General features: G+C 37.4%; 2 protein-coding genes across 4 annotated transcripts in view; both read left to right on the top strand.

Annotated features, from left to right (window-relative positions):
- The window catches only part of LOC136842717 (thiamin pyrophosphokinase 1), a 65,758-nt gene extending 49,003 nt beyond the window's left edge, over positions 1-16,755 (top strand). For all 3 annotated transcript variants that reach the window (XM_067110429.1, XM_067110428.1, XM_067110430.1), the window contains 5 exons: positions 1,199-1,383; positions 10,965-11,317; positions 13,627-13,707; positions 13,836-14,025; positions 15,067-16,755. In XM_067110429.1, coding sequence (XP_066966530.1) covers positions 1,242-1,383; positions 10,965-11,317; positions 13,627-13,707; positions 13,836-14,025; positions 15,067-15,305 — 1,005 coding nt within the window. In that variant the 5' untranslated portion in view covers positions 1,199-1,241 and the 3' untranslated portion in view covers positions 15,306-16,755. The remainder of the gene's footprint in view (positions 1-1,198; positions 1,384-10,964; positions 11,318-13,626; positions 13,708-13,835; positions 14,026-15,066) is intronic.
- Positions 16,756-19,532: 2,777 nt separating this feature from the next.
- Positions 19,533-21,313, top strand: part of LOC136842716 (uncharacterized) — a 276,871-nt gene continuing 275,090 nt past the window's right edge. The window contains exon 1 of the mRNA XM_067110425.1: positions 19,533-19,753. The gene's annotated coding sequence lies outside the window, so the exon portion shown is untranslated. The remainder of the gene's footprint in view (positions 19,754-21,313) is intronic.

Genomic DNA, 21,313 nt, shown 5'->3' with positions numbered 1-21,313 from the left:
ACGAAGTCAGCTATGCTAACAGGTAAGGAACCAAAATATCTTTCACCTACTTGTAGTGTGTTTTTCCAAATCCTATTCTGTCTGTACCCACCTCCAATGGTGGTATTCAGCTATATATATATCTGACAGGTAAGTTTCGTGAACAAAATGATATTTTAATGATAAAATAAAGTTTGTTCATACTTACCTGGCAGATATATATATTCATAGTGCCCGCCCACCTCCCCTCAGGAGACAGTGGCACTAGAAAATCTGAATAGAAAATGGGAATGGTTCCTGATACCCGCCTCCCAGCGGCGGGAATGGGTACTAACCACCTGATCTCCCACTGCATGTGTCGTAAGTTTTGAAATTCTGTCGGACTAACAGAGAATACAGCTATATATATATCTGCCAGGTAAGTATGAACAAACTTTATTTTATCATTAAAATATCATATTTAATACAGTACAGTATTGGAAAACTGCAAAGAAACGTAGGTCTTCAATTTAGAGTTTCTTATCCTATGAAGTGTCATTAAAATTCATTGTATGTGTTTTTCTTCAGTTTTAAAAGGGTTGTAGGTACAGTGCATGACAATGGAAATTGCTTCCGATTGCTAAGCAGTCATTACAGGATGTTTTATTCATGTTTTTTCGAGAGTAATGAAGTAATGCTGTACAGTAATATGAAAGAAGGGAATTTAAAATTTACCCGGCTGGAAGAAGTACCTGTTCCTTATCTAGCATAGAAGAGTTAAACTAGGTTCTGTTGTTCGTATTTATGTTGCTCATTACAGACTTTTCCTTGTGTTTTGTTAGTTGTATAGTCCCCTATTTTTGCGTAAATTACAAATTTCATGCTGGTGCCTTCTGATAATCCAATTCAGGCTTACATTTGCCTGCCTCCCAGCATCAGAGTTACATTAAATTTCAAAATACTGTACTACATAGTTTTTCTTAAGAAACAAACTATGAGTGCACATGAATTACTGACTTCTAAGCTACATTTTTATACATCCTTATTTCATGGTGAGAGTTATTTTTTATGTTAAACATAACACATAAATCTGTGGAACGAATGACTTTATTGTATTTAGAAGGCAGTAAAATACATTACTATACTGAACTTTAAATACTGACTACAAATTTATTGTCATTACACATGAATTGTACTGTTCTTTTGAATGTTTATAATGAATGAAATAATTGTATTCCAGGTATGAAAATAGTCATTGTACTTAAAAGAGGTTACTAACCAGCATGGAAGACGAAACAGGACGATTATGGTGGGATGTTAGTAGCTTCTATCAGCCTCCACAAGATTACCCCTATGCTGTGATGCTCTTGAATGAAGCTTTAGACCATAAGAACCAGAACTTCTTTATGCACATATGGAGCAAAGGTACACTAAAAGTTGCATAGAATAAGATCATGTATGCTGTATATGTAAGTACTGTACTGTGCTATTATAAAGTGTTGGTGTTCATATGAGGGTTCTCATCATTTCACAATGAAGTATGTGGCTGTTTGAGTTCTACTTCTCTTTCACCTACTAAGTAGTACATCACTTTCCATCTCATTCCAACTAGAGCAAGGTCTGCCCAAGTGCATTAAGAGATCACAACTGCTCAGTTGTATAACTGTTTTTAGATTTTTGTTTTTCTAGGTTTCATTTTAATGTGATAACCATCATGACTTTAGTTATTTTTTCCAAGTTTTTTAATTTCTGGTGTGTTATCTGGAGGTCAGACAGTGAATTGTAAACCTTGATTTGATTTTGATTTTTCACTGAATTCCTAAGACTTCCTAGCACAGTGCTGTTAATTCTGCTGATAGGCTAACTCAGTCATAAAAATCAGTAGGCTGAGAATTGAGATTTACAGCAATAGTAATGAGCAAAGCGATAAATAAAAGACATCTTCCCATAGAATTAGTCATCCATCTCATCTGCCATTTGACACGTTCCTTTATTTTATATAGTTATCTCTAAGTGAATAAGTACAGTACTTACATACAAAAAATCATCTTCTCACATATCACAGTTTAGGAGTACCTAGTATTTTTCTTCCATTTTCTCAAAACCATTATTAGTGGATGCATTTGGCTGTGGTTTTTCTGACTTTTTATTGCTGTTCGACCTGATTTTGCCTGGAATGGCAATTTGCAATTTAGTATATCAGTGGATTTGTGTTGATTGTGCATGGGTTACTGATTGTTATACAGTTGTAACAGAAATATTGTATATTGTTTGCTTTATTATGGTTATTAGATTTATTTCACTCACATTTATTACTGTATCTGTGATTTATCTGGTATTGATGTTAGGTGTGTTGTGTATTCATAAGGAAGTTTTTCATATTTACCAAGAATAACAGTAACTGATTTTGCTTTTTATGCACTTTTATAGTATCAATATTGTATTGTATAGATTATTGTAGTTTAGCTACATCTTCACCGGAAGCAAAAAAGTTGACTCTTAGCATGTATCATTATGGTTAGCTTTTTTTTTTTTTTTAAGTTTATGTGTTTACATATGTTCAAGGGTCTGTTTACAAGAAGCACCACATTTTTTTCCAGGAGTTAACACAGTTTCAAATGCAGTTAATATTGTTTCCAGTAGATTTTTGCTTAGGAAGTGTAGACTGAATGAATTATGGTATTTCCTGGATCAACTTGAGAAGTTTGTAAAGCAGGAAGACTTTCTGAGCTCAAATCATCTCCAGCTGTCTTCTGATTTACGTTTTGGATTCCCACTGAGATGAAACCTTGAACTACCTTTGCTTATCTCAACCTAGGCCATGACTTGACCTTTCTAGAAAGGAGAAACTAATGCACCTGGATGGAGTAGCTAGCCATTGAATTAGTGGACCTGGTCTTATGAAACCAGGAAGCAGGGAGAGTAGTATATTTGGTTTTGAAGGTGCCAACCATGAAACTACAGGATCTGACCTGTTCGGAGCAAAATGTACCTGATTCAGTTACATGCTTGACCCACATCTGCAATGGACCCAGGTCTGTATAAGCCATCTAACATGGACTTAGTCAGGAAAGACCTGATAGGTTACAGTCCATTGAACATGGAACTTGTGGGCACAGACCCAATCCTAGAGCAAGATTATACTTGAGCTAAGTTAGAACATACTCTTGAACAGAATGTCTTACTGAAGTTCTTGGTGCAGGTTGCTGAAGATGTTGGTCAACTTTTGATACCTTGCATCACAGGTTCTTGAATACTTTTTCCTTGTGACCAGGAATAGTGGATGTCTAGTTGTTTTCATTTTATTACTCTTCTGTGCAACATGATTATAGCCAACCAGTCTTACATGTATGGAAACTGATGGCTTTACATTTTACCAGAAACTTTTTCACATAGCATGCCTGTGAGGACTATCATAGGTGTAACCATAGATGGGTCATTGAACAGCACCACGATCTGATATCAAATATCATTTAGGAAGCAACCTGTAATCACATGGAAATGACATGTGAAGAATTAAGAAAACAGTCTTCTTCCACCTATATAGATATTCAGCATTATTAAGGTGCTGCAATAGGTCAGTGTATATGAACATGCCAGAGTTTTGTACAAGTTTGCTTGTCTTGAGTATCTGGAAAAAACTTAGTTTTTTACAAACTCTAGTTTTACATTGGAGTTCTCCCTAGTTCATGAGGTGTCCTTGTAGCAAGATGGTGAAAGGATTTGCTAGCATGCACAATGCTCCTACAATTTGCTCAGCTTCTATTATTGTTTTCATAATTATCTCATCCCTAGTTGGCATTGCAAGAAGATTCTTAAAAGCTGCAGTTTGTTTTAATGAAATGCAGAAATAATGTCAATTTTATATCCCAGCGATTAGTTGTATGTAATTAACTTACCCAGTAATTACTTAGCTAAGAGTTTCTAGTGTCACATCAGCATAAATTTTGAAATTTGCGTTAGTGATACTTTTGCTTATGTAGGTGACTAGCCCTGCCTACTTTCGGGGTAAGAGAGGAACAACTCAGCCAAGAGCTTCAGTTCGCTTCTGCCGGCTTAAGAACACACATGGTTCTAAGATTGCAGCTTGTTTTTTGGAATTTGGTTGATATCTTCTGAATTGCCATTCTCACACTGTCATTCAGGTGACTAATCAGTGAGAAGTGACTTATACTTGGATTTTAAGATTTTCATTGTTGAAAATCCTGATTCACACAGGTATGTCGAACCAGAGCACGAATGAGGTCTTTGATATACTTCTTTCAGTAGTGGAAATTGCTTTGCATCCACTTAAGTCCAGAATTCTTGATGTCCTGCATTGCTCTTCAGTTGCATGTCAGTTTGCAAAGTGATCATTTCCATCTCCAGGTCACTGATATTTAGTTTGAAAATAGATCTAAGATGAGGTGCTGTGTCGGTAACATTGCTGTTACAAAAAGGGTTAGATAGGAGTGTGATAGCTGGTAAAACATTAATGAAGTCTGCAAACCTCCTTTTGAACTCATCCAAAATCATGTTGAGCTGATTTGGGTATGTAGAAGCGACAGTAAACTCAGAACTTTTGATGTTATGCTTTTTCTCTAGTGTAGAGAAGAGATGTAAGAGTCCTTTAGAGATCTGAGACATCCATAACTTCAGTTTATTTTTGAAAGCATTGAGACAAAGATTTCATTTGCTCTTGCAATTCTAGATGCTCATTCAGTTTAGATTGATGTCTGTTATAAATGTAAGGTCAGCTAACCATTTTGGATCATCAAGTTCTTCACATGAGTCCCCTCTTTGTTGTACAAAACCCTTGATTTTGGGAATTAGATGTTCAAATCTTTTAAGAACATTTCCCCTACCTAGCCAATGCACTTCCATGAACAATACAAGGTCACCATACTGAGCATCCACTTCATCTAGAAGAGATTTAAATAACCTGTGTTGAAGAGCTCTAGCACGAATAGAATTAATAATTTTTATAACCACCTTCATCACATGCTCATAGGTAACAGCTTTCAAACTTGCTGGTGTATAATGCAATGGTAGCTGATGAGCTGAGGGAATGAAGCGTCATTTTTGCACAGTGTCACAAAGCTTACATTGCCACCTATCATTGATGGAGCCCCATCTGTTGTTATTGACACAAGTTTTTGAAGAGGTAGATTCACCTTGTCAATGAAATTCTTGAAAACATGAAAAACATCCACTCCACGTGTTTTTTCTTTTAGGGGTAAGAGTACTAATAAATCTTCCTTCACAATGTCATCAGAAAAAACCATGCACACAAATACACTTAATTGGGCTGTGTCCACAATGTCCATAGATTGTACATTCCTCAGTGTCTGCTTTCATTGGATTAAACACATTTCCCGCCATCATTTCTATCCTACTTGTGACCATGTTCCCTGACAATGGCATGGATTTGAGTGCATTTATGATTTCAGTCTTATTCTTGAAACTTTCAAACAAAGGTTCAGGTGCTGCAAGCCAACACTCCACCATTTCACTATCCTCGAATGGTTTCTTCTTTTTCGCAAGGACATGGACAAAATTAAGTGTAGCAATGGTTGTTGCATAAGCTTTATCAACAGGCTTCCAGAATATTTCTTGCTGAGCCCACAACTCAGATTTTAGTTGTTTCACTTTCTCGCTTCTTAAAGCACTGCCAGACGGATATTTAGTATCATAATTCTTGTAAAGTGTTTCAAAATGCTTCTCTACATTGCTTTTCTTAGATACAGCAACAGTTGCATGACAGATTAAGCACATACATTTGTCCTTGATATTGTTGAAAATATAGTCTCTTCCCATTCATCATGGAAAGCATAATTATGACTTCTTTTCTTTGAACCTGAAGCCATTCTTGTTCTTTAATTGAAAATTAAATTAGCATGGATTTTCTTGAAATGCCGTATCCAATTTGCAAAGGAACAGAAAGAGCACCAAACTCTACAAGAGAAAAATCCCAACTGAACTCATGATATGCTAGAGCAGCTAAACGACTGAATTCATGTCCTGGACAAGGATATTTCAAATCATCGTATGGACACTGCCACGATTAATAATCATCAGTTGCACATTCTATGAATTTCTGAATCTATGCGGCTACCCCTGTAACAGTCCAATCAAACACACACACACACACACACACACACACACACTCTCTCTCTCTCTCTCTCTCTCTCTCTCTCTCTCTCTCTCTCTCTCTCTCTCTCTCTCTCTCTCTCAAATCTAAATTTAGATTTTTCATGCTCATAAAAAAAAGAGATAACAAAATATTTTACAATTTTCATTTGAACCTTTGCAGGCGCCACAGTATGGCTCTAGGGGCGCCATGACGCATGCGAGCTACAGGTTGGGGACCACTGATGTAGAGGGTACTGGTCTTATGCCATGGGAGAAGCCCCTTTCTTGGGGGTGGCTGCCTCCTCCCAAGGGGACTTCTCCGGGCTCATCGATTTGGCACATAGGTCCACCTTCTCTGCTAAGGTGATGTGTTCCTCCTTGGAGATTGATCATTTTCTCAAGAACCTTTTTAAGGCATTTGAAGTCCTGAGCTTCCTAGATTGGTCTGTGGGAGCTTTAGCCAGGAAGATTCAGGATTCTTTCTCACAACCAGATGGCTGTACTGCTGACTGGCTCAGTGTACTCTCCTGTGCCGAAAAGGCTGTTATGGATGGTTCTCAGGAGTTGGCCTCCCTCTATGCCATGGACATTTTCAAGAAGAGGGAACTCTGGGTTTCCTTTAGCTCTAAGGCATGACCACGTTGCACAATTCAGCCCCTCTCTTCTCCCCTCTCAATAAACACCACCTGTTTCGACAGGATACTGTTAATGAAATTGTGTCACACCTGCACAAGGAGTCAGTGCAGGACCTGCTAACTCAGTTTACAAGATGTCCCATAGAGTGGGCCACTTTCAGCACCAAGACAAGCTCACCTCTTCAGCCGCAGCCCTTTCGAGGCAACAGACAGAGGTCTCAGTCAAGACCGTGAGCGACAGTTTGCTTCACCTTGCGAGCCATCAAGAAATCCTCTTCGAAGCCCGCCACTCGTAAGTGAAGAATCAGTCATCCATTACTCCAGTGGGCGCCAGACTCCATCTCTTTTGGGAGAAGTGGAGTGCGAGAGGAGCAGAGCAGTGGGTAGTGAGTTCTGAAAGAGGGATACTCATTCCCTTCCAAGAGAGACCTCCATTAACGAGCACTCCCGTCGCATTGAAAGGCTTATCTATAGGATCAGAGAGGCATTCAGCCCTCTCAGAGCGAGTCTCATCCCTCCTTAGGAAAGGGGTGATAGAAGTAGCTGAGGATATCAGGTCGAAGGGGTTCTTCAACAGACTGTTTGTGGTTCCAAAGGCAACAGAGGGATGGAGACCGGTTCTCATCGTGAGCACTCTGAATTTCCTAAGACAAAGTTCCACATGGAAACGGCCCAATCCGTTCTGGCATCCATCCGTCAGGGAGACTGGATGGTGTCTCTCGACATGCAGGATGTGTACTTCCACATCCCCATTCATCAAGATTCGAGGAAGTACGTCAGGTTTGTTTGTTTCTGAGAACCAAGTGTTTCAGTTTCAAGCTCTCTGCTTCGGCCTGTCGACAGCCCCACAAGTGTTTAAGTGTTTACATGAGTTCTGACTCCCCTGGTAAATGGCTTCATTTAGCGGGGCATCCACATATCGCTGTATCTAGACAACTGGCTTCTTCGTTCATCCACGAAGGAACGGTACTTGGAGGACATTTGGAAAACTCTATTACTGACACAAGACCTGGGTTTATTGTTGATGATAGATGCTCATAATTTTCGGGCTTCTCTATCCCCGAAAAGAGTGGAGGACTGCCCGAGGAAAGTCAGTCTTTTCCTCTCTCTTCGTTCATGCTCAGCCACCCAGTGGATGAGTCTGCTGAGCACCCTGGCATCCATGGAGCAATTCGTAAGATTGGGAAGGTTGCACATGAAAGCCCTGCAATTTTTCCTAAGGGTCAACTAGGATCAGAAGCTTCATCAAGACTCATGCAAACTTCCGGTAACGCAAGAGATCAAGGAGGACCTGCATTGGTGGAACTCCACAGAAAGGTTGCTCTTCTGTCTGTGAACCCCGACCTAGATTTCTCCGACACATCAGATCTAGGTTGGGGAGCTCTCATAGGGAACAAAGAAGTTTCCAGGACGTGGTTCAGAGAAGAGAGAGGATTGCACATGAGCCTCAAGGAGCTAAAAGCAATCCACTTGGGACTGCAGCATTTCTCGACGGAAGTCCTGAACAAGACGGTAATGGTCCTTGTCGACAACACCACGGCATTAGCCCACATCAGACTTCAAGGAGGCACGCACTTGTTCTCTCTCTGTGAGAGAGCGAAGGCTTTGCTTCTTTGGGCAGATCAGAACAAAACCAGATTAATAACACGCTTTATTCAGGGGAAGTCCAATGTGGTGGTGGATGAACTGAGCCGCCGCAATCAGGTCCTCCGTACGGAGTGGACCCTGGACCGTCGGGTTTGTGCCGACCTGTGGAAACTGTTGGTGGCACCAACCCTGCATTTATTTGCGACATCCAGAAACCATCGTCTTCCTCTGTTCTGCTCCCATTTTCCAGATCCTCTGGCATGGGCAACAGACTCCATGATTCAGGATTGGTCCAATCTGGATCTCTACGCCTTCCCTCCGTTCGGGATGATAAGGAAAGTCTTGGGCAAATTTCAGGCTCACCAGAATGTCAAAATGACCCAAATAGCACCATTTGGCCTCGGAAAGAATGGTTCCAGAACTTCTTGATCTCCTTGTGGACTTTCAAAGGCTCCTTCCTTCGATTCCAAGTCTGCTCAGACAACCCCATTTCAGGAGGTTTCATCTAGATACATCCACTCTGGCCTTGACAGGTTTTCAACTGTCACCAAACTTGCTTGATCGAAAGGTTTTTCAAGAGGTACGGCGGGAGCTATTGCTAAATGTAGATGCAGATCTTCTAACAACGTCTACCAGGCGAAGTGGACAGTTTTTAGACTCTGTTGTAGAATGCTTTGTCTTCTAAAACAACTACTGTATAGAGCAAATAGCAGAGTTCCTTCTTTACTTGAGAACTTCCATAGGTCTGTCTTCCTCGACCATTAGAGGGTACAGGTCAATGCTTAGCTCTGTGTTTCGAGACAGAGGTTTAGACATCTCTTTGAATCAAGATCTGTCTGACCCAGTTAAGTCATTTAATACCTCCAAGATTAGAAAGGAAGAGACATTTTCCTGGAACCTGGACATTGTCCTTAAAAGGCTCTCGAGTCCATGCTTTGAACCCCTTCACTCCTCCTCAATAAGAGATCTTTCCAGGAAGACTATTTTTCTCGTTGCTGTAGCCACAGCAAAGAGAGTGAGTGAGCTGCACGCAATGGGTAAAAGAATTGGATTCTTCCAGGGGGACGCAGGTTGTTCTCTTACCTTGGGTTTTCTAGCGAAGAACGGAAATTCATGACGACCCTGGCCTCGTTCTTTTACCATGAAAAGTCTGGTGGATTTGATAGGCATAGAAGAAGAGGAGAGGACTCTTTGCCCTGTAAGAGCTCTTAGGCTATTTCCAAAGGACTGAGAAAATTAGAGGACCTTCAAGTAATCTCGTGCTCAGTAAAAAACCTTTCTAGACTCCTTTCAAAAAATTCCCCACGTTTTTTTTAAGGGATCTCATTTTGGATGCGCACTTCCAGATTGGAGAGGACATGTTACCTGTACTGAAGGTTAAAGCTCAAAATGTTAGGGCTGTTGCTACCTTTGTAGTTTTTAAGCACAATCTCATCCTCTCTTTGATTTTACAGCTACATACTGGAAGTGCAAATCAGTGTTCGTGATGCATTATTTGTGGGACATAGAAACAGTCTGCAAGAATTGCAGCACCTTAGGACTTTTGTCCATGGCTGGCGAAGTCATGAGTGAGGAAATGTAGGAAGCACTCCTTCCATCCTATCTCTTCGCCTTGATGTATGGTGTCGAGCCGTAGGGGAGCCGGGAGGGTACTATGTACCTGGAGTGCCTGCCAGTTTTTTAGTGTTGGGTGGTGGTTATATTGTTTTTTATGTGATGTAGGTGACAGTGTTGTCTGGTTTTTCTTGTTTGTGGTACTGTGCCCTGGGCAGGGGCAAATGTTGTTTTGTTGGTCTATAGAGAACTTCCTCGCTGCAAATCTCCTATTGATAATTCGTCAGCTTTCGAATTACTCCTCCGCTGCAGTTTCCACTTGAGTAGAGGTGATTCTGGCTATACCACCATGCCACTACAAGGTTGAGATGAGCACTGACCAGAGGCAGTATCCACCTGCAGCAGCTCTCTCGCCAGGTAAGGAAACAAAAAGCATTGTATCAATGCTAGCCTGTTTTCTGTTCTCAAATTCATTAACCTTTTAATGTGTTGGGGGTACAAAATGTCCACGAATCCCCACCACCTGTCAGTGTGGATTCAGCTAAGTAATTACTGGGTAAGTTACTTACATAAAAATTACATTTTTATGATAAGGTTTATATACACTTTCCCAGTAATTAAGGATGGGCTACGGACGGAGCCCACCCTCTTCCCTTCGCATGGACATTTAAGCATAAACAAATTGAAGCTCTTGGCTGAGTTGTCCCTCTTTTACCCCGAAAGTTGGTGGGGCTAGCCACCTACATAAACAAAAGTATCGCTACCACGAATTTAAAAATTTAAGCTGCCTTGCAAATATAAACTATTAGCTAAGTAATTACTGGGTAAGTACAGTATATATAAAGCTTTATTTTTTATTATAAAAATGTCATTTTTGGTATCAGTTTTAAATTTATGCTGGTCCCCTGTCTTTTCTCCACGGTATGACTTTTCTTACATGAAATTATATCAGGTTTTTCCATTTAATCCTTTTAGATGAAGTTTGCAGGATGGTAAAAGTCTATGTCCCCCAAGAAAAATGTACATTAATGTAATTTATTATCAGATTTAGGATAGATTTAATTCATTTGATAATTTAATGGTTTTATTAAAGTTATCTTGAGTATTTATGTTTTCCAGCTTCTGTCAGAGTTTGTGTTGATGGAGCCACCAACTGCTTCCACAAGTTTTCAAGAAATGGTGATATCCAGGTTATGTCTGTCAAAGAGAATGGTCAATCTCCTATGAATTATGATAGTAATACCAAAGAGAATGGGAAATCATCTGTGAATTGTGATAGTAATGCATATGGTTCTGAATGCCTTCCTCTTCCTCATATCATTTCTGGGGATTTTGATTCAGTTCACCCCGATTTGTTGACACACTACAAAGAACTGGGTGTCAACATCATTCCAACTCCAAATCAAGAGGAAACAGATTTCACTAAGGCTGTTAGAGAATTGGCTAAGTATATCACAGCGAGGAATATACAGGTAAGGAATTCACTTACTGGTAGGGAAGTAGATGCTTTTTTATCCCCCAGTAGGTTTTTCAATTATATATATCTGTTTCAAAAACTATTTTCTTCTAGTAGAAATCACTATAAATTATTGGTATGTGTAGAATCCTGATAAAAGTGACCTGTTCCCCAACACTTAACTAGCAGATACTGGTAGAGTATCATAATGTTCTGTCCTTAAACTAACTTGTTTGAGCAGGTCATAACATTAAAGCACACTGAGCCAAAAGGTTTTTCACATTAATGCACTGTTACGCTGATTTAAAAGAAATCAAGAGGGTTGTTTTGTAGATCATAGTAAGTAAGTACAGTATTATATTGCTATTTTTCAAGAGGAGGTCGATAAAAGACTTTTCATGAATTTATGTGTTTATTAGCAACTGTGTTTTTAGACCATTTATATATGTATACAGGGTGTTTTGAAATTAGAGCCCCCCCCTCTATGGCATAAACTAAAATAGATATGGACAAAAACAAAAGTAATTCAGAACAGGTATTTATTTAAGTTTCTCTCTGAGTATTTAATATTTTGTGTGGCCACCATCTGCCTGTACCACAGCCTGCATTCTTGAGGGGTATGATTTCAGCAAATCGCAAAAAAGCTGAGACTCAAACTCCATTTCCCTGAGCACTTTGGTCACCTCTCTTTGCAGGTCATCGAGGCTTGGTATACCATCATAGTTCACTGTGCGCGCTTCAACATGATCCTTTAAGATACTGCCAATGTTTTCAGACACATTAAGGTCAGGGGAGCTACCTGGAAATTCACTTGACGAAAAGAAATCGATACCATTGTTTCGATACAGTTCCTGTGTCTGAAGAGCCTTGAAACATGGTGCCTTATCTTGCAAAAATGTGACTTCTTCAACAGATAACACATTTTCAGGATCTTTGAGGAAAGGAAATACTCCACCAGTAAGCACAGTTTCTCTGAAGTATTCGCCATTCCATGACTGTCCTTTTTCTTTGATGATCCACATTAACCGTTTGGCTGTGAAACAGAAAAATTCCCAAACATTCAGGAAATTTCACAACTTGGCGATAGTGCACATCATCGCTGATATTATCCAACTTTGCAGCCCAAATGATGTCATTTTTATGATTTGGCTTCCTGACCGTGTAAATGAAGAATTCATCTGATGCGACAACATGGAGAAAGTCAGCTTCATCCCAATCTTTTAAGAAATGAACCACAAAACCATGCACGGTCTTCTCTCTGTTGCTGAGTGATGTTGGGCTTGCTGATAACACGAAATGGCTTGATACCAGAATTTTTCAACTCACGATATACAGCACTATAACTTCTCTTCTTTCCCCTTTTTTGTTTCTAGTTCAAGCGCCAATTTACGTAAAGACTCTTGGTCTACCCACTGCCTCAGCTATGATGTCTTTTGACTCCTGAGAAAGGACTTCAGGCCTTCCAAGATTCTCACTTTTTTTGCGATGACAGTCATATGGATTTTTGTTTCAGTTTCTTTTAACAAAGGATTCATGTCTTTTAATGTATTTAGCTATCCAGGAATGTGAAGTGAAGGATGCGCCAGCATCCCTGGCCACTCTGAAGGTTATAGCCCGGATTCGGTCAGTCCATCTGATTTCCTCCAAGTCGTTAGCCATGGCTGTATCTAACCCTGTCACTCAGTCTGAAAATACAAGAAATGTAAAATGAAAAATAGCTTAATAGAAACTTAAAATGATGTACTTGGAGATAGGCTATAGCAGAAAACTTCATAATTTTCCATTTGTTCTGTGGAGAGGGGCCTCTAATTTCAAAACACCCGGTATATGTTTTAGTGATTTTTTTTCATTCAATGAAAAGGGGGTAGTGTTTTTATTCACAAATTTGTTTGAGTACACAGTATTTTTATTATAGCCTGTAGTGAATAATGACACTATAAGACAGTGTTCTTAAAAGTAATGTAACTATGTGCATGCCACTTCCTTGGATGCATGAGGTTGTAAAACTTCACTTGTCACAATTTTATGTGAAGTGTAAACTCTGTGAGAAATTTATTTGATCAGTTATTCCCATCTGAAAATATATACTGCACTTTTAGATAAGTGTTTTTAGCATGTCTTATTCCAGGAGACAGGTTTTTCCTTTGATATGATTTACCAGTGCTCTTTTTGCAAGAAATTGTCCTTCACATGTTTAAACTAGCAGGGGATTCAGGCATTTTATGGACATATTCATTTTGCCATATATATACTTTTTTTTATATAAATTCTTTAGTTTATCACGGCACTCTTAGATTTATTACAGTGCTAAATTTAAATTTTCAGCTGAAACACATTGTGGTGATGGCTGCTGTTTGCAATGAGCGATTTGATCATGTTATTGCAAATCTTTCCACACTGTACAAGGTAAGACCAAAGTTTGTTGTGTTGATAATGCAATACGGTGATGCAAATGAGTTATTTCATGATTTTGAATGATTAGTTTCTATGATGTCAGTGACTTTATGAAAAAAATTGTTTTCTGTATTTTTTAGGTAGAGAATGTTGTTCCTGTACCAGTGATTGTTGTTAGTGGAGCCAGTTTGTTTTGGTTGTTAAGTGAGGGAGATCACACCATTCAGGTGTCACAGGAGATTATACTTAATCCTCTTCGCTCCTGGTGTGGCCTTGTCCCTCTTGGCTATCCAGCAACTGTTACTACAAAAGGATTAAAGTGGAATCTAGGTGAGGTTTAGCTACCCTGAATATTACCAAATACTGCATAGATTAGAAAAGTAGTTTTATTACTGTATTAACAGCATTCCAAGATTGTTCCATGTTTTGTTTGAAATCTAATTAGAATGCTAAGATGTACTTCCAAAATCAATGCAATTGCTTTAGACCTTCACCAGTCTTTGGTTTTAATGCCATTAAGAGGACTAAGATTGTTTTAATAGCTCATTCACTTTTTTATTTGAATTCATTAAAGACAGTATCTGCTGTTGCTGAGTGCATCTTGAAAATAATTAATCTGGATTGTTCTTACTAGTCCTGCATTCTCTATCAGAAAAAAGCAGTGATGCTCTGTATGTGGATGTGCCTTTATGCCTATAGGTGTGGTAGGGACTAGAAATCTAAATTTTCTATTTCGGATCATTTAGCTTCTCCTTCCTCACTCAACTTTGGGTGGTAGGTGCTTCATTATGTACTAGATTGGAGTTGTTGCTGGCCTAAGCACAAAAATCACATCTAAATACTAATATTCTATTGCCAGCAGTGTCATGTGCATGAAAGGCCTGGACAGCCTAGGTTGTGGAAACTAATTTAATGCATCTTTGTGTCCTGACAGTTTATTTTGTGTGGTAGACTATGTTATTAAAGTGAATTATCATTTGCCAAGGTATGAAGTATTTCACAGAAGGGTGGCACTTCATGACAGTATCCACAGAGAAGGATCCAATCATTCTTCATAAATATTGTTGCGTAAGTTTCTCCTTGTGGGGATGTAGTGCTGTAAGTACACTTCATTGTAGGCATTACTAGGGGTGTTTGCAGCATCCCTTTTGCCCCGTAGCTGCATGGTTTTAAGATTTTACTTTACCTCCATTCTTGCTTTCTTCAATCTTGCCATCCAATCTCTGTAACTGTTACTTCTTTATGCAACTTTAGGATGAACCCATCAGCAGTTTTGCTCAAAATAGTTAGCTGGAAATGGAGCCATATGTTGCAGGACATAGTTTGTATACTGTATAATAGTAAGTTATCATCATTTGTTTTCTTTTGCAGATAACCAGATTCTTGGTTTTGGTCACCTAGTAAGCACCTCAAACACCTATGACCCTACTCATGAAGGCCAGGTGACCTTAACAACGTGCCAACCTCTTCTTTGGACTATGGGTTGGGACATTGATCGATTGTATCCAGTGGAAAATTGTATGGTTTCAAAAGCGCTCAAAGAGCACAGCTCCCCTGGTGACTTAGTGCCTGCCATGAAGGCAAAATGTGAAATTGTTTCAAATCAGTGAGGTCAGATAGTCACTTTTGTGTTATTTATTTCATACTTGAAGGATCTTTTTGATATTTTGTGGAAAATATGTTAGTTTCATTTGATTTTGTTATGCAACCTGGGTTGGTATATTTAAGCTTCATGAGGAGCAGGTTTCCCTAGTTCAGTATTTATTTTTTGGAGTTTTTTCGCTTTAAAATATATTTTGAAGTTGTACTGTACTTTGCAAAATATGGTGCTTCAGTTATAAGAGTTTTTATGTACATGAGTAGTTATTTAGATTACATTTTCACTTTATATAGCTGCTATGCACAGAAGGAGGGGATATGTTTACAGGTGCACAGTAACTTGTCTGTATGGCAAAGAATTTGTTTTGGTTAAATATTTTTTTTTTTATAAATTGTGAACATGCTTGCCTTTCATCTATATCAACAAGAGGAATAAATTATTATATATATATATTTGTACTGGCTGTATGATGCACGTAACAAAAACAATAGCAGCTAAGCTTATAGTCACCGTAAAAGTTGGTACAGTATTTTTAGATGTATAAAACATAGTTTGTGACCTTGAGCACATTTTGATGAATAGTGCCGTAAGTACAGTACTTTGCTAGGTTTTGCAGTATTGAACTTAATATTTCCCCCAAATCTAAAAGTGGTTGTGATTTAGGCTGTATTATCAGAGTAGCTGGTGAATCAATGACGTTGTTTGGATTCGTTACTGTTTTTGCTCATTGAACTTCACTAATTCTCAAATTGTCAAGCTTAGTGTTTTTGCACCTTGAACCCAACTAACTCTCAAGTTGTAAAGCTTTGTGTAAAAGGATAAATTTTACTTATTACTATGTGCAATATAGACTTTAATCTCAATACAGTACTTACAAAGTGAAGCACTGAAAGTATGTTGTGTTTCATTTGTGCATTTTAAGTGATATCTTGAGGTAAATCTCCTAAGTCATGAAAATGTGTTTTTTCCAATACCGTAGTAGGTTATGGCAAGTGTAATCTAGCACATGGAACATTCATACTGTATTTTACTTTACACTTAAGTACTGTATGCAGTCTTTGCTACTTTATATACTTGAAGTGATATTAAACTGGACATTTGGTTAATAGCCCAGAAAAATCTCTCTTTTACACACTGGGATAAAATCCTGGCAAAAAAAAAAATCTCAAAATTTTGGATGAAATCCATTGAAAGATATTAAAAGAATCCAATGATGAATTCTTAAGTGGTGTTACATGTAAATAAGAAGCATTCTCTTCTCTGGCTGTATTTTATAATATAACTTTTCTGTACCTTAATTAGGAGATCTGTTTTGTTATGAATCTAGAGATGTTAATTTTACAGATGATATTATGTAAATTATACTGTAGCCATTTGTATATATAGTAGATAGGATTCCAGAGAATATTAGCTATGATTTGCTACAACTATTTATGTAATATTTATGAAGTTAAATTTTTTTTAGTTGTTTTCATTCACTCACCTTTCAGTGTTTAAACCAAGTTTTGTTTAGTGAATAATTCCTCTCTATAAGTGTGCTGCTACAGGATTACCTTTGGTAGTCAAGGGACAACTGACGGGAAAGATATAACAGTATGTGAATTAATACAAACAGTGATTTCACTGTTATTTGGGTTGTTTCTGGGGGGGTACATTAAATTGTCACTAGTCACTTGGCCTGTTCTTGATAGAGAATCGAACTTGTTGTTTTGGTTAAACTGCATAACATTTTACAGGTAATTCACTATTCACAGATTGCATGATGAATATATGAAACTGGGAAAAGCCTGATGATCTAAAATGTGGGACTTTTTTTTCATTTAATTTTTTTTATAGATCTGGTTAGTTTTGATAATTGACCTATTAAGATGGAGAGGGCAGGATATACAGTATCACAAGATATGGATATAGACCCGTTTCCTTTGTTCAGGAACCTTAAGAGGCTTCATTCAAAATAGCACATAATCACACAGTCTGGGCTTGAAGATGCCAGTAATAAAGAGGCACTTAGTAAATTGTTCAAAAGCTTTTGAAAAAAATGACAGTACTTATAAAGACCATTTGAATATGCGAAGACCATTTAAATATGCATAAATTCTTTATGACAGGGTTTATTTAGACAGTTTATGGCCAAATACACTACTGTGTGCCATTTAAGTCTTTAAATTTTGAATCTCATTATTATGTTCTTCAAAATATATGCTCAGTTTAAGGAAACAAGCAATTGACAACTTATAGAATAGAGTAAAGCAATTGACAACTTATAGAATAGAGTAAGATTGAAGTCTCCGTAGAGGGTCTATTGCCGTCAGTGCAACTCGCATGGTGCACTTAAGTCATTCCATAAGGTTCCTTGCAGCATTCCTTCGGTCCCTAACTGAGGCCTCTTTCATTCCTTTTGCTGTACCTCTATCCATATCCTCTTTCTTCCATCTTGATATCCACCTTCTTGTAACGTTTTTTCATAGTGCAACAGCAAAGTTTTCCTCCTGTTACACCTTTCGAACTTTTCTAATCCCAATTTCCTTTTCAGTGCTGAATGACCTCATATGTCCCAGTGCTTAGCCTTTGGCTAAATATTCAATATTCTTGAGGTAGTTGGAAAAAAGCATAAAAGAGGAATACCTAAGAAACCCATGGTAGATGTGTGTTAGAAATATTGCAAAGGGAGTCCTTAATATTCAGGAAGCACAAGAATGCTGTAAACGAGGTGAATTTCATGCTATGTGTAATGGCTCTTTAGGTATTCCTTCTCCTTTATGCTTTTCCAACTGCCTCAGAGCAATATAATGCATCCTTCACCAACACCAGTGATCAATTCTCATGCTTTCCAATCATTTTACATCACAAGTACTATGCAAACAGTTCATATCACTAAGATTATATATTATATATATATATATATATATATATATATATATATATATATATATATATATATATATATATATATATATTATACATATATTTCTGCATAAGGGGTTAGTACCATCAGTGCACCTCCTGCGGTGCACAGTAGGCAGTACTTAAGGTTCTTTGCAGTGTGGTCTGAGGCCCCTAGCTGCAACCCCTTTCATTCATTTTACTGTACTTCCTTTCATATTCTCTTTGTTCCATCATACTCTCCACACTTAACTGACAACTGATTCATAGCGCAATTGCGAGGTTTTCCTCCTGTTACACCTTTCAAACCTTTTATTGTCAATTTGTGTTTCAGTGCTGAATGACATCGTATGTCCCAGTGCTTGGCCTTTAGCCTAAATTATATGTTCAGATATATATATATATATATATATATATATATATATATATATATATATATATATATATATATATATATATATCACACACATGTGTACCTTACCTTATATACATACATACACATATATATATTATATATATATATATATATATATATATATATATATATATATATATATATATATATGTATATATATATATATGTATATATAATATATATATATATATATATATATATATATATATATATATATATATATATATATATATGTATAACTGAATCACGAAAATATGGAACGTGATGAATATATAAATAAAGATAAAATTCACAAAGGAAATGGAAACACTGGAGTGCTGATTTTTTGACACTAGTCTTTTACTTAGCAGACTCATAAGTCTGCTAAGTAAAGGACTAGTGTCGAAAGGCCTCGCAGCACTCCAGTGTTTCCTGTTTCCTTCGTGATTTTATCTTTTATATATATATATATATATATATATATATATATATATATATATATATATATATATATATATATATATATAATACTGCTGAATATACCATTAGGTTCTTTTTGTTGCTTGTGACACCTTGGTCATATCTTCACATCTTGTAACAGGATTTACTACACTTCAGTGTTATGGATGGACAAAGGTTTTATGATAAATGATCATGTAAACTTGTAAATGGCAATATTACCATTTAAAAACAGAGAGCAGGTTAGAGTAGAAAGGGAAACAAAATATTCCACTTTTCCGGCGATTCTCTTTGGGTTTAGATCCCCTTCTTTGTTGTGGAGCCGTTCTATGAGACAGTTTAAATTGTTATGTCTGTTTATAATGCTTTCATTGACACCTGCAGTTTTAAAATCCACTTATTTCGGAACCAACAAAAAATTAGCAGTAAAATAATGACTAACGAGAACATTAATGTTTCAAGCTAACCAGCAACGTGAATTTTAACTTTTGAATACGTAAACCGAGTAGTTTCCTTCCATTGTTTTGACGTCCATGTACTTTTGCCCCACTAAACCAATTAGTGTATGTGTGTGGGCGTCTTTTCTGCCCCTTTTTGTAGTTGTCTGCCACTTTACAAGTGTTATGTTGTCTACTGACAATTTTGAGTATGTATCTTCCGGCGTTTGCTGTCTTGGTCACCATAGGAGTTTGAAACCAATGAGAAGAGCCTGACTGTTAAAGGTAGGGTACTTGAAAAATTGTAATTTTTCTTGGAGAATGTGTTGTTTTCTTCTTCTTTTTTTGTAAGTGTGTGTAGTTTGAAACCGAGAGAAGTTAATTTTTTTTAAAGATGGGGGCCTTAAAAAGTTGTTATTTAGCCTAATCCGAAAAATTTGGTTTTTGTAAGTTGGTGTCGGTAACCTACGTAGGCCTAGGCTATTACCGAAATCGCTAGGAATAATTCTTTGATTTTATTTTAGGGACTGTTACCATACTGTACTCATTCCTCATTCTAGCTTTATCTAACCAAGTTATGTTTAAGTATTATCGAAGCGTAAATATTTTCTGTAGGGTGCAAATGCATATCTTTGCAGTCTGCTAGGCCTATTTGCTTAGGGAGCCTGTTCAGTAGACGACGATGTTTTTCCTCGTCTAGAAAGTGTTTTGTTTTTAAGATATTTATCCATTAAAATATTTGTTATGCTAGTTTGGCAAATATATTTGGTTGAGAGAAACTTGTGAAAAATGTAGTTTTAGCCTATGTCATCAGTGCAGTTAGGCTTTCGGTTACATTTAGATTTCAGCCATAATAAATGTTGAGAACAATTAGGCGAAGATTTTCGCAAGGTAACTAGGCCTAGGTATATTGTGAAATAATTTCTCCTCAAACCCATGATGGGCAGTTTGGACCATTGTGTAGGTATACTTTTTTATATATATATATATATATATATATATATATATATATATATATATATATATATATATATATATATATGTATATACATCTATGGTAGATCTAAGCCGGCTGTCCATGGTGGGCTAGGTTATGACAGTAAAGTGACTATAGTGGTGTGGGCTACTCGGTATGGTAACTTCAGTGGGAAACCTGTGTTTTTTAAAGAGGGAAACATAAAACAGGCAATGGTGTGTGCAGCTTTACTATTCTTACTATTACCTAACCTAGGACACAAGGTCCTACCTGCTGGGGACAACAGTTTTATCCTAACCTAACAACAAGAAAATAGGTTACATGGCAGGTGGGGCCAGCCTTCTCATTATTTATTTGTTGCAAACACTTTGCATATTGCATGTGTAGAGCCTGTTAGGTCAAAGTCTGTTGTTCATCATTATGATAAGGGTCTGCTATACCTTCTTAATAAGCACCTGAGAAGCCAGTGACTCGCCTAATTTAGAAACGCATGGCTGTCATCTGGGTGGGCATTATAGTATTCCACTTCGTACAGTCATGCTCAAATCTGAGGTGACATGATTCTTTTTGCATCGTCCGAAATCTCAGACTCAATGTAACATTGCCAAGTGGTTTTAAACTTTCTTTTTTTTCTAATTTCCGATGTCATACGTGTCAACAAGTTTGTGAATTCACAGCTAACACTATTTTCCCATTGGTTACATAAATATGATCCCTTTTATGCATTAGTATAATTTGTAATCTGTGTGATTTGAACTGATTTTTTTTTTTTTTTTTTTTACATTGTTTGTCCAAAGCACAGTGTGTTGAGGTTAGCAGTACCGAAAATGACAGAGCACTTAACATGCTCCTCAGGCTGGTCAACATAA

The sequence above is a fragment of the Macrobrachium rosenbergii genome, chromosome 10 (genome assembly GCF_040412425.1).
Source record: "Macrobrachium rosenbergii isolate ZJJX-2024 chromosome 10, ASM4041242v1, whole genome shotgun sequence".
NCBI lineage: Eukaryota > Metazoa > Arthropoda > Malacostraca > Decapoda > Palaemonidae > Macrobrachium > Macrobrachium rosenbergii.
This window is presented reverse-complemented; position numbering and strand designations above follow the sequence as displayed.